General features: G+C 36.4%; 2 protein-coding genes across 2 annotated transcripts in view; both read right to left on the bottom strand.

Moving 5' to 3' along the window:
* Positions 1–12,916, bottom strand: part of LOC149233367 (uncharacterized) — a 300,157-nt gene that overhangs the window by 131,961 nt on the left and 155,280 nt on the right. The window lies entirely within an intron of this gene.
* Positions 6,496–12,511, bottom strand: LOC149233368 (uncharacterized). The gene is made up of 3 exons (XM_089376901.1): positions 12,456–12,511; positions 10,172–10,976; positions 6,496–6,590 (listed from the first exon to the last, which is right to left on the bottom strand). The coding sequence occupies exons 2-3, from the start codon at positions 10,938–10,940 to the stop codon at positions 6,496–6,498; spliced, it is 864 nt and encodes a 287-aa protein (XP_089233027.1). The 5' UTR covers positions 10,941–10,976; positions 12,456–12,511.

Below are 12,916 nucleotides of genomic sequence, written 5' to 3'. Positions count from 1 at the left end.
ATAAAGCAAAAGAATACTTTGAGATATATGACATCAATGATGAGGACAAAAAGCTCAGACACGCATCCATGAAAATGGAAGGGGAAGCATATAATTGGTATATGTGATGTGGTGGAAAAAGACAACACACGTCATTAGCTGGAGAAAATTTAAGGATGCATTCTTTAAAAGATTCCAAGGTGTAAAGGAAGAAGAGTTCTTTTCAAAACTCCTCAAATTACAACAAAAAGGAAGCGTGGACGAATACACTCAAGAATGGGAGACCTTAGTAACACGAGTACCTGGGTTATCAGAATCTCGTCTAATTCAATCATACGTCTCAGGACTCAAAACCCATTTACAAGTAGAACTTGAGATGCATGACATTACATCAATAGAAGTAGCAAGACGAAGAGCAAAAACAGCCAAAAAGAAATTCGAACAAATATTTTGGTCAAAATCCAAAAAAACATATTCAAGACAAAGAATACCCCAATATGCAGATGCAAACAATACAAGATATGTTTCACCACATCATCGTGAAGATGAAAAATCTAATGTGGAAACACAAAGGATAAAAGAGGGTAAATGCAAACGCTGTGGTGAGAAGTGGGACCCCAAACATAGATGTGCTAAAGGAAAAGAACCAAAGAACCTATATAATTGTGAAGCAACCAATGATCTAAACAGTGAAGATTCTAACATAGAAGAAACAAAAGATGCCCCAGAATTCTCACCAGAATTAGATGACGGAAGTATTCTGCAAGTGTCATTATCAGCTATGACAGTTATATCACAATCTCAGACTTTAAAGTTAAAAGGACACACAAAGAAGAACAACGTAGTGGTTCTCATCGACTCTAGTAGCACACACAATTTTTTAGATGCAACCATGGCAAAGAGACTCAATATTTTTTCATTTCCCTTACCAAACATGAAAGTGATGGTAGTTGACAGTAAGAAGATTAAAAAGGTGGGGAAATGCCATAAGGTTAAATTGCAGATTCAAGACTTCAGTTTAGAATCTCCGTTCTTCACAGTACCGTTAGGAGGAGTAGATGTAGTCTTAGGTATCCAATGGCTACGAACTTTAGGTACTTATGCCGCCAACCACCAAGTACAGTTTATAAAATTCAAATGGGGAGGTCAGAAGTACAAATTACACGGATTCCAAGCACCAGAGAATCAAATTGTATCATCATCTCATATGATGAAGATGATTCGAAAAGGAGCACCTGCTTATGTAGTACAATGTCACCAATTAGAAATGTTATCTGCAAATATGACCAGTGAAGAGTCACCAGTGATACAAGATCTAATTCGGAAGCATGAAAAAGTATTTCAAGACCTACCTATGAAGATGTCGCCTAAAAGGGAAATTGAGCATACAATAGAAGTCAAGGTAGGATCAGACCCTGTCAACATCAAGCCATATCGATATCCACATCACCAAAAAAAGGAAATTGAGAGGTTAATCCAAGACCTTTTAAAGTGTGGGATCATCTCGAAAAGTAAAAGTCCTTATGCTACTCCAGTGGTATTGGTAAGGAAGAAAGATGGTTCATTCAGGCTATGCATTGATTATAGAGGATTAAACAAAATAACAATCAAAAACAAGTTCCCAATCCCCTTTATCGACGAAATGTTGGATGAGCTACATGGCGCAAAGTATTTCTCAAAATTGGACTTAAGATCAAGCTACTATCAAATTAGAATCAGATTAGAGGACATACCAAAAACGGCATTCCGAACACACGAAGGTCACTATGAATTTAAAGTAATGTCGTTTGGATTAACCAATGCACCAGCAACATTTCAAGCAACCATGAACGAATTATTTCGTCCACATCTTAGGAAGTTTGTATTAGTATTCTTTGACGATATTCTAATTTACAGTAAAACTTGGAAGGAGCACTTGCAACATTTGGACAAAGTTCTTACACTACTTAAAGAACACCAATTTTACACAAAAAAAATCCAAATGCACCTTCGGAAAGGAAGAAGTAGAATACCTTGGACACATTATATCCCATGAAGGCGTAAAGGTGGACCCTAATAAAATCAAAGCTATAAAAGAATGGACCAAACCTGTCAATATATCCAAGCTAAGAGGGTTCTTAGGTTTGACAGAATATTACCAAAGATTTATTAAAAACTATGCACACATAACTGCACCTCTGACAAATCTTTTAAAGAAGAATTCGTTTCTATGTGATGAGGAAGCAGGAAGGTGTTTTGAAAAATTAAAGGAAATTATGTCTAATGCTCCCATATTAGCAACACCAGATTTTTCTAAACCATTTATCATTGAGTGTGATGCTTCCGGATTCGGTATAGGTGCAGTATTAATGCAACAAGGACATGCAATAGCTTTTGAAAGTAGGAAGCTCAACAAAAGAGAACGCCTCAAATCCACATACAACAAAGAAATGCTCACTATCATGCACACACTAGCTAAGTGGAGGCAATAACTTTTGGGAAGTAAGTTTTCCATTCGAACAGACCACAATAGTCTCCAGCATCTCCTTCAACAAAAAGCACTTTTTGAAGAACAACAAAAATGGATTGAAAAAATTGCCGCTTTTGACTTGGAAATACTACACAAAAGAGGTAAAGACAATGTAGTAGCAGATGCCTTACCCAAGAAAGACGAAGAAACAACACTACTTGCAATTTCGGTTGTTGTTCCTGAGTGGCTTAACGAAATTCGAAGTGAGTATGCCAAGGATCCAGAGATAACGGCAATAATCAATAACCTTCCGAACAACTCAAAATTTGAGTGGAAGAATGATATACTATGGCACAAGGGAAGAATCTATCTAAATACAAATTCCAAGTTTAAATTTAAGATACTCAAGGAATCACATGACTCACCGTCAGCTGGACATGTAGGATTCTTTAAGACTTACTACAATGCACATCAATCCTTCTTTTGGAAGGGAATGAATCGCGATATTCAGAAGTATGTAGCAGAATGTGACACATGTCAAAGGAATAAAAGTGAAAATATTACGACACTGGGATTACTTCACCCTTTAAACATTCCAAATCAGAAATGGGAAGAAATCTCGATGGACTTTATAGAAGGATTACCAGTGTCTGAAGGCAAGGACAAGATTTTCGTAATAGTCGACAGAATCACCAAATATGCTCACTTTATGGCAATAAAGAAATCATACTCAACAAAAGAAATCGCTAAAATATTTTGCAAAAATATATATAAGTTACACAGTTTTCCGAAAGTCATTGTGAGTGATAGAGATGCCAAGTTCAAGGGTAATTTCTGGAAGGAATTGTTCAACCATATAGGAACCTACCTAAATATGAGTTCCGCTTATCACCCTCAAACAGATAGCCAAACAGAAGTTGTCAATAGATGTTTGGAGGCCTACCTACGTTGCTACGCTACAAAAAAACAAAATAAGTGGGCTTAATGGTTACATCTTGCTGAGTGGTGGTATAATTCCACTTATCATACATTAGCAAAAATGACGCCATTTCAAGCTTTATATAGGTATGAACCCCCGAAATGGAAGGATCTAGCTATTGTCCAGACAAATCTACCTGCTGTTAAAGATCAATTAGAAGAAACCCCAAAAAACGTCCAAATATTAAAAGAAAACTTGAATCATGCAAGGAATCGTATGAAGCAACAAGAAAACCGTAACAGAACCGAAAGAGAGTTTGAAGTCGGAGAATGGGTGTTTGTCAAGCTCCAACCATACAAACAATTATCCTTAAAACAGAAAGGAAAAAACAAATTGGCACCAAAGTTCTATGGACCTTATCAGATCAACAAAAAGATTAGCCAAGTTGCGTATGGTTTAAGCCTTCCAGAGACAAGTCGTGTTCACAACGTCTTCCACGTATCTTGCCTTAAAAGGGCACTAGGCAACAATCAATCAGCGCAAACAATGCTTCCATCCCTAGATGATGAGGGAAGAGTCATTCTAGAACCAGAAGGTATTTTGTCTACTAGAGAAAGAAAGCTTCGACATCGTACTATCAAGGAATATCTGATCAAGTGGAAGGACTTACCCGAAGAAGAAGCTTCTTGGGAGAATGAATCATTTTGTCAACAACATCCGTCGTTACGTATGCTTTGAGGACAAAGCATTCTTTCGAGAGGAAGGCAATGTTATGTAAAAATTAGTTAGGGTTATGTAAAATTAGATTAGTTGTAGTTATTTAGGCAAAAGGGCATGACCAAAGATCATGCCCTTTCACCAAGAGGCACCTAAGGTTGTATATAACCAGGCCTCTCTCTAAAAATGTAATCATTCAATTCAGTATTCATTTATTAATAAAGATATATATATATATATATATATATTTATGTTGCCATTGAAGTCTGTCACTTCAGATTATTACAAATGAGAATGAGAGTCTTCTTATATACCCTAGGCAGGCGCCTTTTCATGAATCATCGTGTCTCTAAGACATGCCTCTTCATTACTAACTAACTAACCATTAGTTAATTAATTATTAATTACTATTATTATATTTATATTTATATTTATTTTTTTTATATGAATTATATTCATAACATTGCCTCTCTCTTCAAGAAGCTTTGTCCTCAAAGCTTACTGAGAATATCTTCTCGTCTCTGAACTTTCACCTTCATTGATACAAGATGATATGATGCTCTGAGTGATAGACAAAATTGTCGTACTGAGAACGGATTGGACCATCCTAGATAAATCTTCTGGGAATCTTCTGATCTCTGAAAAATTGTGATGAAATTGTAGGACTGGATTCTGCTATTCTTGGGAACATAAATTTGTCGTTGATGTTCTGACTGATACTGGTACGTAGATTGATTGGAAAGTCTGCTCTTGTGATTCGAATGTCGATAAATAATTCTTTTGGTTGGACTTTCCCTTATCATGTTAATCATTGTTTCCTGATTTCCTTCAGGTGTTGTTGTTGTTGAGTTGGCTATTGAATCATCATTTGGAATGTCCATCGTTTGAACTGCAACTTCTGCATGCGTCTTCACTTCAATATGTTTATCCTTTGCTTGAGTTACGATTTTGATTGGATCAGTGTTTGTTTCTTTATCTTCAACTTGGACTGAAATGACTGGAGACTTCGATACTACTTCTTGAAGTTGTTCTAAATTGCCATTTAGTGATTTCTTGTCACTTTTAAACTTCTTTATTTCCATAAGGCTTGGTTATGATTCCTTAGACGTGAAAGTTTGCCATTTTCTGAATCGTTGACTTTGTCCTTAGTATCTTTCTCTTTATATTTTAAATTTTTTATTTGCTTTAATAACTTCTTATTAAGGGTTTTTAGGCACAAATTTTCTTTCTCATTTTCTGATAGATTCTCCTTTAGTTCCTTATCAAAACTTTATTTTTCTTGTTTTAGTCTTTGTTTCTTAACCTTGGACTTTTTTATCTATGAAAGTAATTTCTCATTGCGGTCCCTTAGACGCCAAATTTCTTCATTTCCTTCTGTTGATTTTTCACGAAACAGAGCTTCAAGATCTTTATATTTCCTCTTTGATGCTTCGTTCTTTTCTTGAAATTTTGAAATTTCTTCCTTTAATCGTTTTATTTGCATCTTCTCATTGCCTTGACGTTCTTCTGTACTAAATAATCTTCCACATCTTGGACAACATAAATTGCACTTTTTTTTAATATATGTATATCCAATTTCGTCTAGACAACTTGGACATTTAGTCCAAAATAGTGATTATTGTGTGGAACTCATCTTGACTACTTCATTATTTTCGAATTAGGATCCATTTTTCTTGACTTGATAACCTTCCTTGGTAATTTAATTTATTTATTTATTATTTGTTTATATATATATTCTCAACAATTGTTTTTTATTTTTCCTTGAACTCTCTTCTTTTTTTATAATTTTTTTTAACTTTTTTTCTATTTTTTTACATCATTTTTTTTCAGCTTTTTTTTTCTATATATATATTTATAATCTTTCTTTTCTCTTTTTGAAAAGTTACAACCCGAGTGAAACTTGGCTATTCACCTCTTTGGGCTATAATATAAAATATATGTCCACTTATGTGCCTTTAAATGAGTTAATTTTCTCCGCGTAAAGAGTAAAACTTACCATTCACATAAAGAGATTTTGTATTCATTTTGTTCTTCTTTTACCTTGAAAATACCATGGGCAATTACCATGGGTTGCTAAAACCACAAGCTTGTAAACCACTTAATGAAAAATCAAAATAATCTTATCTACTCTTCCTTCTCTTACGTATAGTTTTAAAGATATTTGGAAAGATTCCCTTTTGACTTTATCATGCACTTTTTATCAATAATGTAGAACCTTTTTATATATATGAATGTCCTCCTTCAAAATTTACATCGGACTATTTTTTTACTAGAATCGTTGAAATGTCAATGGCCAAAGACCTTATTATTATTATTATTTTAATCAAATGATACTGTTTCTGTTTTTACAACTCTTTTCTTTTATAATATTTTTTCCAATTCCTTTTTTTTTTAAAGTGGCCAAGGGCCTGACCGAAAATGGAGAAAAGCTTTAGTTGCGACGACAAGTTGATGGCCAAAGGTGGGGATCTGCCAATTTGGCTCTGATACCAATGTAACGACCAAAAGTCGTATACACAGCGGAAGCTGTAACAACCAAAAGTCGTATACGCAATCGAAATCTTTAAAATACTTCAAAGATGTAAATGTCCATAGTAAGACATGTAATTTTATATTGAATATTGTATATTAAATTGATGTAAGATATGATGAAGCGAACAAAGTTCCTTCTATAAATTAATTATTCCAAAAGACTTGGAATATGAAATTATCCATTGAGGATATAAATATTATATTAAATATGTGAATAAGAATGAGAATGAAAAATGATTTACAAAGAGAATGAGAGGCTTGCTTATATACCAAGCAAGTGTCTCTTCATGAAGAGTCATGTCTCATTTAGACATGCCTCTTCAACCTAATTACTACTTAACTAATAATTAATTATTATTATTATCATTTACATTATATTTATATTATTTATATATTTTATTCGTTACATTGCATCCTTCCTCGAAGAGCTTTGTCCTCAAAGCTTGTCGATGAAAAAGGCTTGATCTCTTTTTCTACTTCGAAAGTCTTTCTGTCTCAGAACAGTCATCTTCGTCGATACAAGCTGATATGATCTTCTTAGTGACAAACAAAATTGTCGCATTGAAAAGGGATCAGACCATCCGAGATTAATCTTCTGTATATCATTCTGATCACTAAAATTTTGTAACGACTTCTCAGCATAAGACGGAATTGATGTTACGTCATTATTCTCTGAAACATTAATTTGTTGTCTTGGTTTTGACTGGTTCAAATATGTAGCATGGTTGATTCGTCTATTCTCATGATTCGGATGCCGATATGGAACTTTTTTGGTTTGATTTCTCCTTACTGGGCATGTGCCAATTTTTATATTTTCTTCTGGCAAAGATGTTGTTGAGATGGTTATGGAACATTCACTTGGGATGTTCATTGTCTAAACTGCAACATCTAAGTGTGTCATTTCTTTAACTGACTTGTCTTCTTGAGTTGTCATATTCACTTGATCGGTATTTGTTGTTTTGTCATCAACTTGAATTCCTACATTTGATGCTTCTTTCTCAATAAGTTGTTGTACCTTGTTTTCTAATGACTTCTTATACTTCTTAAGTTTCTTAATTTGCGACAATAATTTTTTGCTATGGTTTTTAAATCGAGAAACTTCTTCATTTTTGTCAACAATGATTTTGTCAATTTCTTTTTGCATATTTTGTAATACCTTTCTACCTTCTTGAGACATTACTTTTGAAATATCTGAGATATCTTCTGGTGTTACTGAATTTGGTTTTAGTGTAAAATCTTGGAGCGTTATTTTCTTCTTGTAAGAAAATGTTAAAAACTTCTTCTTTGTATTTAGAATAAAGGAACCTAGAGTTTCCATCCAAGGTAACCCCAAAACAATGTCACTGTCAATGTCACTATCGTCAAAACGTAAGGTTTTCACCAGTGTTGATAATATCAGTATCGGGAAAATATCGGCGAGGGTCCAAAAAATATCTTATCGGCAATATCGGCGAAAATATCGGCAAAATATCGGCAAATATCGGCAAGCATAAAAAATGCATAATATATTCATTTTTTCAGATTTTTAAACATATAAAGCAATGACAACATGAAATAAACACATTGGCACATAAATATGAAGAAAACACTGATATATATGATGTCAAATAGAAATGATATATCAAAGGCGATACCAAATCGTGCTAATCCCTGATAATTGTCCATTCAAGGACTCAAATGTGGAGAACCAATACAAAATAACATCACATAATAATAAAAGTATCTCATCATCATGAGTTACATGTAGCATAACAAATAAAACTAGCAACTATCTATCTACTGCCCTCTCCCCCTTTTACGGGAAAACATGATGGGCTGTTTGCCAGGCCTGCCCCTAGTAGTAGAAGGCCCTGACACTGCCTCTGCACCTAATGTCAAATAATGAGTGCTAGGCATGGAGCTATGCTCTCCTATATCTATAGCAGATGGTGTTGATGTTGATGCTCCCGCAGTGTCCTCCTCCTCCTGCTCCTCCTCTAAGTGTTGCTGCTCCTCTGACTCCGAGTCCTCCTCTTGCTGCCCCTGCTCTAATGGATCATCTGCCACTGGCTCTAACCATGAAGGTGACTCCTCCAATATGGGCTCCTGAGACTCCACCCTCCACGGAGACAATACATCAATATTGTCTAAGGAAATGGCATCTGGATCCACTGGTGATTCGATTTGCCTCACTCGAAGTCGGATGTTGTAATGCACATACACCAAATCGTTGAGGCGTGCGAACTCCAACCTGCAAGAGTGTCAAGTAATGAGTCTTGACTCTTGACTCTTGACACTTGAAGGTCATAAATTAAAAATTAAAAATTACAATAAGTGTAATTGCTCAACTGAAGGCTTGAGTTCAAAGTTATACCTGTTGCGCTTTTTGGCGTGTATTTTCTCAAATACACTCCAATTGCGCTCACACCCCGAAGAGCTACATGTTTGACTCAAGATTCGTATAGCCAATTTTTGCAAATTTGGTGCCCTTGCACCATAGCTTCGCCACCAAATATCTACAACAAAATAATGAAATAAAAAATTCAAAAACTTAAAAGTTAAAAGTTAAAAGTTAAAACATAATTAAATTCAAATTTCTAATTTCTAATGAGTGATGACTTGTCACTTACGTGACATGAAGAGGGCCCTTTCCCTAATGGCATCATCAAAGCCAAATAGGCCAACACAATCCTGATAACACTGTACCTCGCGCTTGATTTTGCTACGAAGCTTAGAATCAGGTACCATCCTCTGAATACAGGAATGGAGCCCTTCCATCACCTCGCCATCAAAATCAAAGTTGCATTTGTATGAAAATGCAGGGTTGAGGAAGAGTGCTGCTGCATGAATGGGTCGATGAAGCATCCCTGTCCACCGACTATCGATCACATCCCATAACATCATCTGCCTATCAAGGCCAGCAGAACCCTTGTCTGCATAATAGGAACGAATGGCCTCCTTGGCCCTATCCATGCCCTCATACAAATAAGGCATTGCAGGCTTCTCTCCATCCACCAATCTAAGAACCTTTACTATAGGTTCGCTAACTGCACATGCTTCTTGTACTCCACGCCAAAATGTCTCAGAGTACACCATTTTTGCAATGGCTCTCCCATCAGGTCTCCTGTTGTATCTACAATTACGCCAATCATCAGACACAAACATTTGCTTCAACTCGAACTAACATCGAAGCAAAGACTGAAGAGTAATAAAGGTTGTGGCAAAACGTGTGATGGCAGGACGCCGCAACTCCTTGTTTCTAGTGAACCTCCTCATAAGGCTAAGAACAAAAGCATGGTTATAAATAAACTTGGGGATGCTCCTAGCCATATCAACTGCCTCCTTGATGAAGGAGAGTTTCCCCATATCCTCAAGCAACAAATCAAGACAATGCGCTGCACATGGAGTCCAGAACAATGTGGGATGCCTCTCCATAAGCATTTTGCCGGCAGACACATAATTAGCTGCATTGTCTGTTATGACTTGCACCACATTCTGCACACCAATCTCCCGAATGAACCCATCTAACAACTCACATATCGTTGCTGCATCTTTGATATGTTCTGATGCATCCAACGATTTAATAAACATGGTACCTTTAGGATAATGTACCAAGAAATTTAGAAGGGTCCTACCCTTCCTATCTGTCCAACCATCAGACATCACTGTGCATCCAGTGACTTCCCATGTCTTTTTCAACTCCGCCAATCTAGAGTTGATGTCCTGTTTTTCTGCTTGAAGAATTGGCCCCCGCAACTCCTCATATGTGGCACTTTTGTACCCTGGGCCCACAACAGCAATAGCATCACACATTGGTTGCCAAAATGGATTGGTTTTTGTGATGTTGAGAGGTAAGTCGCTCCAAAAAATACACCTCCCCATGACTCTATCTGCTTCTTGCTTCTCCTTTTTTTTAACAAGCGATTTTATGCCAGGTTGTGCTCCAGCTCCTGTTCGTGGAACAAAAAATGATGACCTCGCATTCACACTAGCAGTAGCGCTAGCATGTGATGGTGTGCCAGTTGTGGAGCCCCTCCCACTAGGGCCAGTAGGGCCACTACCCTCAACATCAAAATCAGGAGAAGATATCCCGAAAGATCTACCTGCACGTTCAGCTTTGTTTCTTTCCGCCTCTTCCTTCTTTCTGTCCTTTTCTTCAATTGCCTCAAGAGCTTTTTGTATAAGCTCCGAACTAGAAACTGTACAAATGCCAACATCATGTCCAGTGAGTCTAGCAAGATGGTATTTCAGTCGTGTAACCCCACCTGTCATCTTGGTCCCACACAATTTGCATGCAAGATATGCACGATTTGTCCCACCATCAGGGATCCCATACTCCCAAAATGGGTCCAAGTTTTTTGGCATATTTGTATTTTGTAGTGGGCTAACTCAAAAGGAAACCTACAGCACCAAAAAAAAATTGGAATTAGTAACTTAACTTCATAGAACATCTAAGATCAAGAAAATCTCACACAAAATAAGTAAATCATTCTTCCACCAACCATAAGACTTACGTTGTGGGCATCCAAGCTTCACTTCGCCTTACAGAATATTAGTGAGAAGAACATCTAGCAAATAGGCAGATTATTCTTTTATCCAATAATTGGGCGAGATAAAATCAAATGAACATCCATAGCACAGGGCATCTTGCTGCCACCAAATCTAGACTTTGGGTAGAAAATCTAAATGTTCAACGGTCAACCTATCAAACAATTTGGGATTGAGTGCAAAAGGTACATTGTTCTTAACTTGATGAATATAAATTTCTAATAGGATGAGTCAGTGGTCTATTCCAGCTTCAGGTGTCGACTATCGTGTTATTGCTATCGATGTCTTAAAAAACAAGAATCTGTCAAGCTGTTTCATTGTGAATGCTTCATTCAGTTTTCTCTGGATTCAATATTTTAGCATGTGTGTTTTTGGATTATTCTCGAGCATTCCCATATTCTTGCCATGTTACCTCCCCCTTTCTTTTCATTGTGTTTTAAATTGGAGTTACAGCATCCACACATTATGATGTCTTTTTGGAAGTTGCTTTGAGAAACATCTCTTGAAGCTGGGGACCTGCACTGTTAACTTTTGAAGTGCATCTTAAGGTCTGATATATAACAGTGGCATAAGCATTCATATCTTGCATGTATAGGCATTTTCTCACTGTTTGTATTTCATAAGAAATGCTCTCATTTAAATCAAGAGAAGGGGATAAATTGTGACTGTTTTGGCATCTTTCGTATAAGATTAGCTACTGCTGTCCTAGTAGTTTTTCTCTTGCTCATCTAATGTCATTGGAACATAAAATTGCATAAAGGCTCCTGATGTTTGTTAATGCTCTATCATTGGAGAGCTTATTGGCAAGTTGGTAATATTGCTTAAGGAGATCTAACATTGTGTTTTCTTAAGTTCCAAACTTCCATAATCTCTAAAGTTTCAAATCTTCACTTAATAAGCTCACTCACACATCATAATCCTAAGATCTAATATCTTGTTGAATTGTTAATATTGTTTAAAATTGTTAACACAGACTTACTTCGGCTTAGGTGCCAGGCCAGGTCTGAGGGGCAGTGTTAGTGGATTTGATGAACTTCATGGTCGAAATTCGAAATTCACCGAATTTCAACATGAATCAAATAAAATCGCTTCAGATTCGGGGAACTTGAAAGGGAATCTTCAACAAGTCTTCCTCAAACAAATTTGGCATAAAATCAGAGTTGGATAGAATTTGAATTGGATTTGCTATAGAGGGTTTAAAAGAATTAGAAAAAAACGAATTGTGCAGAGTTGCAGACCTCCCTTAGTTCATGAGCAATAGAGGCTTGCCGCTTCACTGCTACGCAGTCATGCTGCAGTTTATTTAAAATTTTAATGGCATGCCATTCATACCTGTTCTTGGCACTTGCAGCGACCAAACCCTCCTTCGCAGCGACCACGTTCCGGCGGCTCCAGCTCTCAGAAAAACAATGACGTGAAAAAACCCAAAAATCATTTTATACAGCGCGCGCGGACTGTTTTTAACTTTTTAACCTCGCCGGCGATATTTTCACTCGTCGCGCGATATTTTAGGAAATATCGCCGAAATATCGGAAATCGCGCGAGATTTTTAAAACAGGAAAATATCGCGATATTTTGGCGGCGATATTTCGGCTCGCCGAAAATATCGCGATATTTCCGAATATCGCCGATATTTCGGCGATATTATCAACACTGGTTTTCACGGTGAATTTTGAGGTAAAAGTATAATCTCCAATATTTAGGTGTAAATTGCTTATATCATATTGTTTGCCAAAACTATTTGTTTCAACTATATTTGATTCAGGAATCACCAATTGGTTAGCACATTTAGG

The sequence above is a fragment of the Pinus tabuliformis genome, chromosome J (assembly GCF_031772625.1).
Source record: "Pinus tabuliformis cultivar Carrire ecotype Pingquan chromosome J, CPIR1, whole genome shotgun sequence".
Classification (NCBI taxonomy): Eukaryota; Viridiplantae; Streptophyta; class Pinopsida; order Pinales; family Pinaceae; genus Pinus; species Pinus tabuliformis.
The sequence above is the reverse complement of the archived record's forward strand: the minus strand, read 5'-3'. Positions and strand labels throughout refer to the sequence as shown.